General features: G+C 40.4%; 1 protein-coding gene across 1 annotated transcript in view; it reads right to left on the reverse strand.

Annotated features, from left to right (window-relative positions):
* map2 (microtubule-associated protein 2) overlaps nt 1-16,383 on the reverse strand; it is a 54,563-nt gene that overhangs the window by 32,297 nt on the left and 5,883 nt on the right. Inside the window, exons 2-3 of the mRNA XM_029530824.1 lie at nt 11,278-11,399; nt 1,233-1,500 (exon numbers count right to left, since the gene is read on the reverse strand). Of these exons, the coding sequence (XP_029386684.1) occupies nt 1,233-1,443 (211 nt within the window). The 5' untranslated portion in view covers nt 1,444-1,500; nt 11,278-11,399. The remainder of the gene's footprint in view (nt 1-1,232; nt 1,501-11,277; nt 11,400-16,383) is intronic.

The following is a 16,383-nucleotide window of genomic DNA, read 5'->3' on the forward strand; positions in this document are numbered from 1 at the left end:
GCATGTGATTCCAGGGAGGACTCAGAGAGGACTCGAACGCACACGTGTGCAAACACACGCTTGTCATCGCGTAATAATAACAGTGGTAAATGCCTTTTTACCACCATCCCTTGGGCATTATCATAGTGCCAGCACCTCGGGACATTAAATTGACATGACCAGAATGGATTTATCCAGCTGAACCCACTTTAGCAGGGCCCCTCCTTCTGAGGTTGTGGATGCCTTCTAATGAGAATCTTTTTTATGAAATCACACATTAAGACAGGCCTCACCTCCACTTCATTTCTATCTTTAAATATCTTTTAACTGACGGCTTAATCATCGATATATTTGCTCTCCCCCATCATTATGGCTATCGGATGTTCATGTTTTGCCTTCTTGCTTCCAAAAGTAACAGTATAGTTCATTTACACATCTATGCTTAGATTAATGGATTAGATAGTTATTAAATAGTTTTTCTCTTTTGCTGATGTACATTAGTTAAATATAGTGCTAAATGTTTTTATGTGTAATAGCTTGTATATTGCAGACAAGATTGATATACGTGAAAACGTTTTTTCCCTCCATTTCTTCATAAATTAGCAATTTCTACATCAATTAGCACATCAAGTACCACTTCTACCAGGTATACAACTGAGGCTTTTTCTCTTACTTTCATATCTCCACTAGCACATATTTTCACGAACTTCCCCTCTATCAACATATCACCTTGCGTTTGCTTCCCCTCCTCATCCAACTAACATGTGCACATTTACTCAAAACTAAGTTTATATATGTTATGAAGACACATTTTATATTTCATTTACACAACCCATAGTAAAAACAAATAGACTAGACAATTAAACTGAAAGTACAAAAATTAAAATGAAAGCACAATTGATGGTGGTAAAGGATATTAAGTCACCAACAAGAAACCACAATGTAGCCTGTTTCTCCTTGATAAGGACGCCTACTGTCAACTTATATATGAAAAAAATTAAATACCAAAACATCAGATGCTTTGTCATGTGTGATATGTAAAAATTATGTTATGGAATTTTTACTTATTTCCCTGCTTAAAAGGTCCAAAGATCTCCCTGAAATCTTGGTTGATTTAGAGGAAATTACATTTCTCCAAAGCACCCTCCCACATTTGTGCAAACTCCCTCTGATCCTTTTGTTAAGCGAATGCAAATGCCATCGAAGTAGATTCCAAGTGACCCGCCAACCGGAAAATTAAAGGGACATCTCACCTGCAGTTATAGCGTGGGCTCCAGTAAGCTCCCCGTTGAAGCCATTTTCCCTGGCAGAGTAGGAGGCTGGGGCCATGTGGGCCCCACCAGGCTGACACGTCCTGTATCCGGAGGCAGAGTAGCCATTGGCTCCGTGGGTGCCTGCAGGCTCCTGCCCTCCCGATGGATCCCACTGGGGGGCACCGTCTTCTGGCTGTCTACTGTCTGCCATGCTGGTGCTAGCTAGCAGCAGGGGAGAGTGGGCAAGGGGGAGGGTCTCTCCTTTTGACTGTAAGACAGGAATAATAAATAAGTCAAGGAATGCTCGAAACTCAGCACGAGAGCTGTGTGTATTCGAAGCACTGTTGCAGAGAGGAGACTGAACACTGTGCAGGTTAGAGGAGGCTTTGGAGCCACGCTGCATTGGTCACATTCACAAATCTGTTTTTGTCAGTCATCAGCCCTGCTGCATCTCCACTGTCAAATCAACTCTGCAAGTTTGTGTGTAGGTGGTTGTGTGAAATAGTGCCGTGGATGTTGGCAGGTAGGTGACAGCTACTGGATGAAACCCTATTGATTTGTGTTTGTGTGATGACTCATATAGCCAGGGGCCCATGTGGAAATCACAACTAGATGAAAATTACCATGCAGACCTTGGATTTATGGCACTTACAGTTTGTGGGAACACAAGGCAGCCTAAGAACAACGTGGCAAGATCCAGTGTTAGACAAACTGTTTAAACCAGGCTTACACGTATATTAAATCCCATGTTGGGTAGATGTGACAAAACAGAACGACATAGAGAGATGATCAGCCCACATGATCATCTGAGGTAAGGAATGCACCAAGATTTGTTGTTGGCCGATATTGTGCATAAGGTGGCAGAAGGAGATGGGCAACGGTGATTTAGCTTTTAAATCAATGAACAAGGCTGTGAATGTTAGGTCTTTAAGTCGGGCTCTGCTCACTTTCTGTGGATCATTTACTTAGCAAAAAAGGTATATTTTTGTGGAATTTATCAACTGCATTTTGCTTTACTTTCTTCCAAGGTAATGGCATCGATATCAACACATAATGCTTTTTTAGGCAGTTTCATTCTCAGAATATCTGCACTATTATTGGCTTTCAAACACTGAAACTATTGTGGCCTGAGTCTAAAAGCACAGACATCGAGATGAACAAATAGTTGAGATAGAAAAGGACGACTCTGAGCCTAGATAAACACACTCACTTAAGGAAATACTCTGAATGGGATTTCTTTATTTTTGCAGCAGGGTTGTAGTTGTAGGTACTTCAAGCATTTGCCAAGCAGACTGTGTAGTTGTGCGTAAGGGAAGACCTGAAAGAGCAATTTGTCATTTAGCGCTGCAGTCCGCAGAGACCCGGAGATTAAAGGGAAGTCTGCCGGAGAAAACAGGAGTCAATAACTGCAGCCTGGGACCAAGGTAATGCTACAGTGAGCACTAGTCACTGCATTCACAACACATTCAATAGTACTGCTCCTTGTCTGGAGGACAGAATAGAATAAAATAGAAAAGACTACAATAGTGATGTGAGTTTCCACTTTGCAGTTACGGGAGGCTGTATGGAAGGATGACAAGAAAATATCTCCACATGACACATTTTAGTCAGAATAACCAATCAAATACTTATAATGATACAAAGCAAGCTTCCAATTAACCTGAGTCAGAGTAGAGAAATGTGGGAAAGAAATGGTTCAATGACTGAAACAGCTACAGCAGTCGTCCACTGTTGTCACCGCAGGCCCTGATATACAATAATAACTGAAACATTTAACTCAAGACAACAAATGATTGCAGAAACAGAGAAAGTCAGTCATCAATACAAAGTGGGCAGCTCCTCCGACAGACTGCTCTCAGATTGATGTCCAGAGCCAGCCTAAACATTGACAATTCCAGGGTTTACTATGTTGTATCGTATATTGTATATAATAAAAATGCAATCATATTAACTTTAGTATGACTAATTGCATTGATTAAGAATCCATCTAACCAAAGTATTTGGAATGATTTAACGGTGCTTTAGCTTAATTGGCGTGCTGTGTGGCCATAAAAAAGTTTGAAAACCACTGGAATAGAAAACCGTGAGGAAAGAGCACAGAGAGGCAGGACGGGATATTAACAGACAGAAGGAACAGAGTAATACTGTGCAGAACGTGAGGTGGCTCTAAGCCCCTTGCAGCCTAAATGGATCAAAGGATGGAGTCAATTGAGCTTTGTATGACTCATCTCTGAAGGAAACATCATCATGAATGGCGCCTTGACAGAGACTGCACATCACACAACGCAGAAAGGCCTTGTGCCTAAACGCTCGGTGTCAATAAGCTCTAGATCATCCCTACAATGTAGCTGCCCTTTTTGTGCCTACGGCCCTGCTCAGGTCTCCATTGAGGAGCACTCACAAAACTCAAAGTGACAAAAATAAAACATAAACCTGCTGCCCTGGTGCCATGCCTCTGTGCTGTTTGTCTCACATTGGAGGACACTTTGAGTTCTACATAGGGGTGTAACGATTCACTTTAACAAAGATTTGATTCACGATTCATGGTTGCCGATTCGATTCAAGGACAATCTTGGTTCATTTAGAACGATTCGATATTCGATCCACATAGTGACTTGAAATGGATTCAGTTACTTTTTAGCCAAAAATTCAACCGGTGTGACTCTGAAATAAATACCTGGATACTGGACAGTGGAGGTGAAGTTTCAGAGATCCCTGTTGTACAGGGCTTAAAGTACTCTGGCGAGTGTTGTTGGACTGCGATGAAAAAAGATCAACATCAAAATAACAAACCTGTTGATGCGGGATACTGTCCAGTTCGAGCAGTCAGTCGAGTTCGCCTATCAATAGAATGAACGTAACAGAGCTTTCCCCCTCAATCAAACTAACATCATTAGCCAATCAGCCGGGGTGGGCAGTAACAAAGTAAATTTACAGTACAGTAAGTACAGTTTTTGAGTATCTGTACTTTACTTGAGCATTATTTTTGGGGCATACTTTTACTTTCATTTCACTACATTTCTATTGATGCTCTCGTTACTCTAGTCTAACATTACTCGTTCATTGTTTTTAATTGTAATCGTGTTTGCAACAGGCACACCTCTGTTTGTGTTCCAGGTAAGAGTATAATACTCTTCCAACCTGGATTATTTCTCCATAGCAATCGGCTCATTCTACATTATACATCGTGACCGTATTATTACCTGGAACACTCATTAGCTTGTAGCCAGAGTTTCTTTACCATTTCAAACGATTGAAATAACCGATGTATGTCGTCCAGAATGCCCATTTGGCTAGCACAGATCGATGCAGTTGGATCGCAACATATAAATCAGTTCAACAATGAATCGATTCATCACACCCCTATTTCTACATATAATATCCAGATCCAAAAGGATCACCAAGACTGGCAGCCAGGCTCAGGGTGTCAGCGGTGGGGCATGAAGTGAGACAGCATGAGGCCTGACTTCTTGACAGCGTCTTGAGCTGTTATTGACAATCTTAAGTGCATTGTCTTCACGTTGAAAGTTGTGCTGCATGTGTGAATGAAACAGCCCCATCTGCTGGGTCAAAGCCTGAGAAATAAGACTTGAAGACCATCATAAAAACTTTGTTTCATTACGAGGGCCTCATTGGTTCTTATTCTTATCTTATTATTAATAATTTTGCTCCATTTGCCAAAACAAAATATCTCTACAGAACGCATGACGTGAAAACTCTGAATATGATGAGCAGTCAGAAGCAAAAAGTGCAGTAAGTTGATAAGAGAATACAGAGGAAAGAAAAAACAAACTGATCTTGTTGTCAAGATGAGACAGTACATATGGTTCAGATAATGTCCTGTCCTCCAGGCATTGTGGACAGTGGGAGACAGCTTGAATCAGATGGTGTTATCTTACAGTTATATGTAAGGCATCTCAGTAGACAGCAGGTGTCTCACACTTGGCAACAAGCCTGTGGCGCTTTGCCAGTCCCCTTGGTTGATGGCTATAGTGTCTCTTCGCCTCTGCCAGCAAAGAAAAGAACTGAATATGAGAAGAGGCTACGCTACTGCTGGTGGACATTTATCATGGTACTGTTGGGCTTAACTTTTTCCCCCCTCTTTTAAATTATGTTTTCATTAGTAATTGATTATAACGGGAAGCTTGTGACACTCACTTTAGCAGTTTATTGATGGCACCTACTGCGCTACTGGTTGTTGGTGTGAATATCCAGTCAATCACGCAGCACCAGAGAAGCACCTAAAAAAAAATATATATATATATAAAAAAAACATGTTTTTTTATGGCATCCTTCTGAGGATGGATGGAAGGGCTGATGTAAGAACTACTTATCCAAAGCTGCTGTTCTTGATTTTTCTGACCTGCTTTCAATGGCATATTCTGAATTAACTGTGAACTTTAAATGTGAATTTTGAACAGCTCCAAAGAAGACAGATGAGCACATGATGCCACTGTATTGATTAAAACGAAATATAATTTGAAAATTAGTCTGATTAGGTCACCGCCTTGTTTCTTGTTGCTGACACATTGAGGATACATTTATGTAAAAAAAAAAAAAAATGTATGAATGATGATGAGTTATGATATTCAAATGTAAACAACACATACATTTCTTTTCAGTACTCATCCAGTGCCCAAACTAGAAAACTATCTGCTAATGTGATGATGGTTTTTAGGTTTCTGTTTAACACAGGTGAGTTGGTTTAAGACAGTGATACAAAGACAAAAGGAATATGTGCCGCTGTATTGGTTGCCTAAATAATATGACTGCTACCACAAAGCTGAAAGGATGTTCCGTTAACAGCCAAGACATATTGTTAGGCACAGTAGAATGAAATAAAAGTAACTTTTATATGTCACTACAAGGCTATGGCTTTTTCATGCAGCAATACCATATGAATAAGGAATCCAAGTAGAAATGTGTTTAGCTTTGTAGCTGAGGAAACAGAATACGTTCTCAACAGTAGCCAGTCAAACTGGTTACCGAGCAATCTATGAAGATGAACTGTAGTCCCTTCTTAACATTTGGCTTTGTTTCCCATTGCACATTAATCATTAATTACTAGAGTAATGCCACGTCCACTGCCACATACAGACTATAAGGGCGGGTCAGCAGTAAGGTTCAATATCCAAACCCTTTCAGCCACAAAGCCTCAAGCCAGCGAAGTGATCTTTTTCCAACACTGAATCAGTGTGAGAACCCTTTTCCAGTACCAAATTAGAAATAATACAAATAACACAGTGACTATGTCGCATCTTTATTCTGGTGCAAGGTTTACGTCTGCCAATAAGTAGCGTTACCAGTTATTTCCAGAAAACCTGAAATGATTCTACAGATGCTGTAGGGGACACTTTTCCTCACTGTGCCCTCAGAATTGACCACGCCACTGCTCCTCTCTCAATGCTCTGACTAAAAACTGTGGCTCAAAATATAGGTTGCTTTAGAAAAAGAGAACTAAATTGACCACGTGAATACACTAAATGGGAAAAAATAAATAATTCAAATGAGTAATTAAGATGATGATTATTTCTGAATAAAAGAAATACAATCCAAACTAGGGCCAAAAGCTGTAGCAGAAGCTTTTTACAATGCGTGTTCTATTTCTTTTGTTGAAATTTTTGTTCATTGAAGGACTTCCACACTTTTACTATGAGCCGACCTGCACACCACCATATTGACATTTACAGAGCTACAGCAACTGGGAGTTCAGTGTCATGGCAGTAATTTTGAAGACATTGAAGATGTACAGACGTACAATTTCTCCCTTTTTTAGCTGCATTTTCTCAGTGGGGCACAATCTGGATAAAATGGTTGCACTGCAGTCAATAGAAAAAACACTCAAGGACACACTATTATTTTGTCACACAAGAAAACTGACACAGTTTTGGTTCCACATAGATATTACTGTGGCCCAAGCTAGCAGGTAGGCTGTCTGGCTAAAATATAAATATAGTTCATGACGACAGAATCTGTAAAAATTTAAATTTGACTTTGATTCGTCACACAGCATGAAGAACTTGGTGAAGTGGATCTATATGTTTTTAGTGGCTGTTCCTCCACTGCTACTGTTGGACCACTTTCAAAGGAAAAAAAAATGGCATTCATTGTGTCATAGTTTCAAATCAATGAAATCAAAAGTTTGTTTTTTTTTTGGTGGGGGGGCTCTTGTCTGCTCAACTGTGAAGTCAGCAGCCATTAAAGTTCTGCCCAGACAAGGTAATGACTAAGCTAATTACATTGCACAGCCTCTTCAAATACTTTTACCTGATTTCTTAGCATCCTCTAACCTATTAATCTTTCTCCCACCTGTTATTTCTTCCCTCTTCACCTTCCTCCGCCTCTTCCCATCACTGCTTTGCCTCCCACTCACTCCTCCGCCACATCTCAACAGGCTTCATCCTTTCCACCACTATAGTCTTTCTCTCTCCCTCTCTCTCCTCTTCCCCCTCCTACGATCTGTGTGCTTTCACATGCCACCACCTCAGTGTGTGTATATGTTTGTGTGTGTGAGTGTGTGTGAGTCACACAGATGCTGCATTGCAGGGCTCTCCATTCAGGGCTGTCTCACTGCAGGAGGCAGGGAGCAGGAGAGAAGATTAAGGGTACTGTGTGTGTGTGTGTGTGTGTGTGTGTGTGTGTGTGTGTGTGTGTGTGTGTTTATTAAATAACCCTATGATTAAATGAGAATTAACATCACTCTCATTATACAGAAAATAGCCTATATAACTGCAGTGTAAGGAGACCAGATTTCTGAAATGATTTTTTTTAATGTGCTTTATCTACTACACTAAAAAGAACACAGTTGGAGTTCCACACATTTTGACCATGGCGAATGATGTACGGTAATAAGCAGTGGAGAAAGGAGACTGAGTGAATTAGCAGGGTTGGCAACCATCCCAGAAAATACAGAATTATTTGAAATTGGATGCCAAAGGACGTGTTCCATGTTGAAGTGGACACGCTTTGTCTTTGACTTGAGACCCAATACAGTGTAAATTTATTGGCAACAGGGAGGCATAGTGCTAACAACAAGAAGGTTGTGGGTTCGGTTCCCGACCTGGGGCCTTTCTGTGTGGCGTTCGCATGTTCTCCCTATGCCTGCGTGTGTTTCCTCTGGGTACTCAGTTTTCCTCCCACCATCCAAAGACATCATATTTGGGTTAACTGGTGACTCTAAACTGTCTGTAGGTCTGAGTGTGAGTGGTTGTTGGTCTCTGTCTGTCTCTGTGTGTTGGCCCTGTGATGGACTGGTGACCTGTCCAGGGTGCACCCTGCCCTCACCCAGTGTGAGCTGGGATTGGCTCCAGCACCACCTGTGACCCAGAAACAGATAAGTGGTAAAAGATGAGCTCCTGCTCTACCTCAGCCTGACTATCATGTTGTGTCGCTACACAAACAGAAGCTGGGTCTCTTTTCTCGTCCAGAGCAGTGCACTGTCAATATAGACATGCTGCACATCGTTAACTCAAAACCATGAACACACAGTATAATTCATCAGATGGGCTGGTCTCAAAACAAGCAGGATGGTGACACCATACTCTTTTTCGACGGTTTTATTTTAACTTCTGAAGCTGCTATAGCAAGGAGTGCAAACAGTGCGCAAACAGCGTCTCACAAAGAGAGAGCGCCACTCGTGGTCTGCCTGTCTGCTCTGCTGCCCATCTCTCAGTAGATTCCTGGAGTCTCATTTGGTTGCCTGGAAACTGCGCCAGGCCAACAATGGGAAAGCATAAACTCTGCATTTTGGCTTTTGTGTGACATAAACAAATGAGATAACTTGTCAATGTAAACTTGTGTGTTTTTAATGTGCTGGTGAGATTTGTTCTGGTAGAGTAGCTGGTAACAACATATTTATAACATCAGAGTGGTATCGATCGTCTAATTTACCTTCTGGCAACAAAGTAAATACATTTTACAAAATGTTAAACTTTTCCTTTTAGGTTTCAGGCTATTTCTATGATAGTGTGCATGTGTTAGTCCCAAGGTTGATTTTACTAGTGTAAGAGAAAGTGTGGTTTGGCCTGTTTTAGCGTGTCTCTACCAAACTAGGCCAAGGAGTCCAGCGGTCTGGTAATTTTATCTACAGGTTCCTCACTAAATGGGGCTAAAGTATGAGAAGGACCCATTAAATGGGGCTTAACAGGTCTTCCTCATACATTAGGAAAATGAAATATATTGCATTCAATCTCTGTAATTCATCTTTCCTTTATAAAGGCTGTAGTGAAACTCACCTCACCCCTGCTTAAATATGATGTTAAAAAAGAAAAAAAAAATTATTAGAGCAGCTTTAAGTGGAGAGTTGAAGTGAAGGCCCTCTGTAAATGTGGCTTCAAAAACCTTTTATCTAAAAAATATTCCCACAAAGATTTTCTGGCGTGACAGCGAAAAGAGGTTGAAGAGCATAAAGCAACGCTCCTTTACAGCTTCAAATCAGCAATTATGTTATTAGCACATTTAAAAGCTATGACGTTCACTGACAAAAAGGTGTCAAGTTCTGCCTGTTTCAAAACTCAGTTCTCATCAGAAAAAACAAAGAGAAAACAAACAAACACAGCGCTGGGCATTTGTTGGGATATTTCAAAGGGCCTAGTTACAAGTGAGGTTGTGTGAATTACGATTGCTCTTCTCGTGAACATCATATTTAAAAACTTAGCAAATATGACGGAGCACGTGTTGGTGCGACTGCAAAGTAGTGTCACCTTGTTTTATAAATCTGTCACGGATCAGATGGAATGAAACATGTCTTCATTGTCAAACAAACAAGAATGTCCCAACAAACACGACGAACATTGTGTCAAAAGTAATGATATAATTATAAAAACAGACAACCTGTCAATCATTTGTAAGACTTCACACTGGAGCAACACTCTTCAGTGGCAGTGAACTGATCCTGTTATACTTTCACTGTTCGTTAGTTGTATTATCGCAACAATTCTGACAAACCTTTTTCCCCATTCTTGCTGTTGTTTACTCATGCACACTTGCCATTTCTTACAGGTTTTGGTATTCTCACTAATTAATATTGCGTTGCAGGGCATAGTTCTGTATCATTACTGGTCTCAATCAGAAAATGTTGGATTTTTTTCTTAATGTTATACAAATTACATATAAATCAGATACGGGTACAAACTATCACACAACTTAATGCTTTTCTGTTACAATTTGAAGGAGTTGTTTCAATTGTCATGCTTGCCATAATCTTTTTTGTTTCATGTTTGAATGTTCATGTGCTGTCCAGCCTATCCTGTTTCTATACGGTACTGAAACTACATACACAATAATCTTTTTTAATGAAAATAACGCCAGATGCTGAGCCAATCCTGACTCTCATACATACAACATACATAATCCGATGATGGAAGCCAGGCGCGCGCACACACACACACACACACACACACACACACACACACACAAAGGACAAACCCTCTTATCAACCATTAATAACCAACCTCACTACCTGGAACTGTCTTTGTAGAAGTGTAGAAAACAAAGAGAAGCCATGAAAGCGTGACTGTCTTTCAGCAGGCCTTGGTGCTGATTGTCTCACTAAAGCAGCTCTTCTCTTCCTACTCAATACCCACTTCCCACTCACAGCTCCTAGCAGCCTGCACTCACATGTTCCTCCACCCACACAGCTATTTCATCTGTGGAGGTACTTTCGGTCTCGCTGTCTCTTGTTGAAAATGTTTCTTTCTCTTTCTGACAGGTATCCACCATGACTCAAATGTTTAGGCTAAATGGATGTGGCTCTGGACACTCATATTATTGATGCTACATGAGGTTTCTGGCTGCATTTGGCATCATTTGTTCAGGCACGATTAGACAAAAAATAAAAAAAAATAAAATAAAAAAACAGACCAGAGATACATTAAATATATATATATATTCTATCCATGCAGGTTTTAAGCTTAGAGGATCACCTCCCATTGAGAAATGTGTAGGTAAGCAGTTCAGGGGTATACCCAGGTTAATGGCAAAAAACACAATATAGTCATCTGAAAATGTTAAATATTGGTGAATGCACTTCCGGTTAATTTCTTACCTGGTCAGTTGGTGTGGGACTTTGGATGATAAGTCAAGACGGATCTTCTCTTGAAATGTCACAGCGTTGCCTTTAAGATTGTCAGAGGATAAAATCCAAGGGCGGCAGACTTGTAGTTGCACCTGTTAATTATATACGTATATATATAGAAAGAAAGATTAATACTGCTTTTGGACTTTCTTCTCTGGGGGATAGCTGGTTAATATTGCAGCAGCACACCACACAGCCAACCAACAGTTTTTGAAATTATTTGGAAGTGTCAGAAAAGATGAGGAGAATTGAAAAAGTTAATTGTATTTATCTTTCTGCAAGGTATTCCACACAGATAAGGCAGGAAAGGTGAAGTATTACCAAAACATCTCTTCTGAAGCCTTAAATATGCTAGTGATGAGTAATGTGTATATAACATTATACAAGATTCAAATACACTGTTTTTCAAAGCTGTTTTATCGGACTGCATTAGCTCCAGTAAGTTTTACATGATAGCGTGACAACTGAGTGCAAATTTTACAATCGCCCATCATCTGTGAGAGAGATCATTTGCATATGAACTCCTACAGTTTGATACAGTCATTTGTTGTTTATTCCATAAACCCAGATGGATGCTCAGTGATGTGCTGGAATTGTTTGTCAGACACATGGCCATACACAGAACAAACAAAAAAATCCTGGAAAAACAATGAAACATTTCATAATGCACAGCTTTGAAAAACTGTGATTGAGTTAACAAAGAACCTCAGCAACACACTTAAGGATCTCATTCACTTCAAAGGTAGTGTTCAATTAATTCAAGAATTAATCTCGTGCTTACTCAGTGTTTTCTCCCTCTTAGACTGCAACCTCCAAAAACCTACTTTTGCTTTTAGGCTCTGTTTCAGTATTTCAAACAAAAAGGCATTTGGCTGTTTGAATGGGTATTTTAGAACTGCTGAGCTCAGATGAAGGTTATTAACACCTGCAGGCACAAAGTGCGTGAATATCTGCAGGGGGACCACCGTTCTGTTCTACCTCTACTGTAGTAAAACTTGCTTTGGGGCCAGAGCAATGCATCTTCAACAGTCAAGTCTATTTTCCCTCAAGCAAGACCGATGGCTACAAGTGGATCAGAAATCATAACATAACAGATGAAAATGTCACTTGTCTGTCAATATGTAAAATATTAAGACAAACAAATATGAGAACAGTGCACTGAAGCCAATCAGTTTCCGACATCTTAATATTCCAGTTTGTGTGGAGTCTTTCTATGCCACAGAGTGGTTTCTATAAATACTGTCCATCTATGTACTTATGGTTTTGGAATTGTGTCCAAAAAGTCTCCTTTTTATCTCTAATTCTTCCCAGTACTGCCTGTAATGTCAAGAGGCAAAGAAAGAGAGACTTCAGCCTGCATGAATATCGGAACTCCAGTTGTAATTTGCACTGTACTTGTCCAAAGTAATCAGCTAATGCATGGAAACAAGGTTCATGCAGTGAGCGCACAGCCAGTACTGTCTGAGTAAAACAATAGTTTGAAATATATAAATATTTGTCATGTTGCCCAAAATATTGACATCCATAGCTTAGTATATCTGAATAGATACTGTTTCTGCAGGTGAGAGTTAAATGATGAGAATTCGGCTGGCTAGACTATTTTAGTTCAGCAAAGAAAGCAGGGGCCGCGGAAAACAGCAAACTCAAGTCTAGATAAAGTCAAGAAAAAGAAACAGCCAATCAAAAGCTCTAAAGCTTATTATTTTCCATCAATAATGCCTCAATCACACATAATACAGCATGTACCAAAGGAACAAAGCTGTGTGAGTCAGAAGTACTTTAGTATAAAAATAAAAATAAATATTTCTCTAATAACTACATCAGCCAATTCCACATACTCCATTTTTGACAACTGCTAAATGAACAGCAATGCTTGCCTAAAATGTCTCTATTATCAAGAACCATCCTAACTCCATTCTGGTATCTTACTTTAAAAAGAACAGAAAGAGGAAAGAGACTGGGCTAAAATTCATGCCAGGCTTTGGCTAAGAGAGCCAAAAACCTCAGAGTTTTGAAACTCCCTTCGGCTCGTCATTCGTTGATGGTCACAAGTGAGTCATTTGTCCAAGACCTTGGAGAAGCCTGTAGGTTTTCTGTGAAAGTGCAGGGTGGATGTAGAGACAAAACATTACACCAAGAGACAACTCAGTCCAAGCACAAGGCACATCTATGTACCTTTTTAGAATCTCTTCTGCATGGTAGCCCCATTGCATGTATATATATGTATATATATGTGTGTGTGTGTGTCTATGTATGTCGACAGAGAGATAGTGGCACATTAAGAGAAACACAAAAAAAAATTCCCCAAGCTCTTTGTGAGACGTATGACAGTGCCCTGCATGTTCAACCCATGTAGCGTCAAATATGTGTGACCACGGGTTTCCAATAAAAATGCAAATGAAATGCTTTGAAGTTAAACAACTCATAATGAGTTCAAAAAAGTTTTGGCGGATGTATTTAGTGAAGCCAAATTCGAACTGTGCTGGCAGAGAGAGAGAGAGACAGCAGACAGAAAGCAGATGCGGGTCTGGTGGCCCGCTCTGGTCCCAGAGCCATGGAGAGCCTCTGGCAGCCACACTCAGCAATTTGTCTGGTTTCTGATTATGGCTTCTGTAAAGCATCGCAGATATCAATTTTAAGATGCCTTTAGACCACCAGGGTTGTCTTTTCTACATGCACACCAATCATCTGGAGCAGATCTGTTGCTGCCCGGGATCTATTTTATGAGGAGTTTCGAGGAAGTCAACCATCAGAAGAGAAAACTGGTCAATTGAACTTGTTTTTTTTTTCTCTCGATGATTACAGAGATAACCCTACCCTGTTACTTCAACAGATATTAAACATATCTGAAAATTAAATCAAAAATATTCATATCACAAAAACATCGGCATTCAGTTAATTCTTGTGACTTTAATGAGGGCAACCCTTCTTTTGTAAAGCTCTCAGGATTTGCCAAACGTCCTTCTCATCTCTCATCAGAAAAGTGCTGGAATTAACATTGGCCAAACACAACACCCTAACCTTCTGGTTTTATCATGATGACACTACAACAGGATGTGAAACCACTTGGCAACATTTTGGGTTAATTCTGTTTGTGCAATGGAACACACACACACACACACACACACACACACAAAAAGTAAGGTGAAAATACTCATTGAACAGAGACTGATAAAAATAGAAAGACTAAATAAAAACGTCAGCACCTAAACTCATAATGACATATAAATTAGTTCAACTCTCATGACTGCGCTATATGATGATGGCCCAGTTAGGAAACAAAGTGAGAATTCTGAAATGTAGAATTGTGTCCAAATGACCGTGGAGAGTTAAACTCTGTGTTCAGATGTTCAATTAGCAGTATGTGGTGACCTGAGCAGCACGGTGGCGTAGTGGTTAACGGTGTCGCCCCGCAATAAGGAGGGCGCGGTGCACCTGTACATGTCTAGCTTAATTTGTTAATTGGAATCGCTATAGCAAGGACTAGAGACTAGACCGGACCCCAGCAGAGAGTAGAGACTAACCCAGACCAGAGATGGGACCTCCCCAGAGACTGGACCAGACCAGAGACCGAACCCCTCCAGATACTAGATACTAGACCAGACCAGATTATACCAGAGGTCCGCCCTGCAGAGAGTAGAGATACATGCGTATGTTCCAGAACCGGCTCTGTGGAGATGTCAGCCTGCAGATTTGCTTGGTTTTTTTTTTTGTTGTTTTTAGGTGGTTGTTTTTTTGTTTTTTTTTTAATTGATTTTGGGACATTTTAAACCGATTCAGAATCATAGTAAATGAGAATCGCGATTCTTATATCTTATATCTTCTTGGCACAACCCTTCTAACTATGTATGTATTCTATTCATTTCCTTATTTATAAATTCATTCATATATTTATCTATGATCACTACCATTATTCTTATATTCCCCCACTCTCTCTCCACTGCAAAGTGAAGGTTTTTGGTTTTTTTTTCCTGGCAGGGCCCAGTCAGCGGTGTTGGAGGATATGTGACACTGTGACAGCTAATGCACGATCCATTGTGAGTAAAACCCAGATCCTGTGAGCACACCTACATATTCACAAACACAGAGACTGTAACGGACTTTTGAAGACATGATTATGAAGGTCTCCCCTGCTCAATCGTTAAAACACACACACACAGAGGCACAATGAAAGTGCTTTGTTCTGTCCCCGGGGACTGCCCATCCAGGAGCCACCTGTCAAACCATATTTAATGTAGTCTGGAAGGGCCTGCGTGTGTGTGTGTGTGTGCATTTTTGTGTGCAGCAGGTGACAGCGCTTTTTTAAGGCTTTAAAAAAGGAAGAGACTTCATGTATTCGTAATGTGACTGGACCAATGTGAGGACTTAAACTATATGTGGCGATTCCTCAGGTCCCTTCAAAAAAAAAAAAAAAAAAGTTTTGGATTATTCAGTAAACCAGTAACTGCAAATGGTTCTCTAGAAGGTCTGAATCGGAATCCTATGGTTATATAAAGCATCCATTTTTAATAAGTGCATGCTCTGCAAGCCAAGGCCTGAATGAGACCGCAATATGACTCACATAATGCGCTGTCAGTATAGACTGGAGTGTTAACTCCTGTGGTGTTAAGTACAGCTGGGTATTTAAGTCTGTCGTTTTTGGCACCACCTAAAACACCTTAGTACCATCGAGTACCAGAAAATGTCTTGTTGCTCAGTACAAAAATTCAACACCTAAGAGATTAATCTCATCAGTGGAAGTGGGCCAAAGCATGCAACATGTTTGATGTGCCAAAATCTCAAAGTGCTGGAGATTGGCATCCAGGAACAACATGTGAGGTTCCGCCCTGAGTTAGCCCAGAGTCGGGACTCACAGCGTGTTGGCATTGTTGTGTTCTGAGTGGCTGCAGTGTGGCCACTCTGCATCCCATCCCCCATAGGTGCAACATTAAAAGATGGCCAAAAGATCTAAGGTGTGGTCACATTTCATCACACTAACAGTGTGTAATGCAGTGGTTGCAACAAAGTAGTCGGCACCAGGGCCAACAACACAACAAAGCTAATGAAGCATTTGACAGTGTACAGAATAAATAAAAG

This window comes from Echeneis naucrates, chromosome 21 (assembly GCF_900963305.1).
Source record: "Echeneis naucrates chromosome 21, fEcheNa1.1, whole genome shotgun sequence".
NCBI lineage: Eukaryota > Metazoa > Chordata > Actinopteri > Carangiformes > Echeneidae > Echeneis > Echeneis naucrates.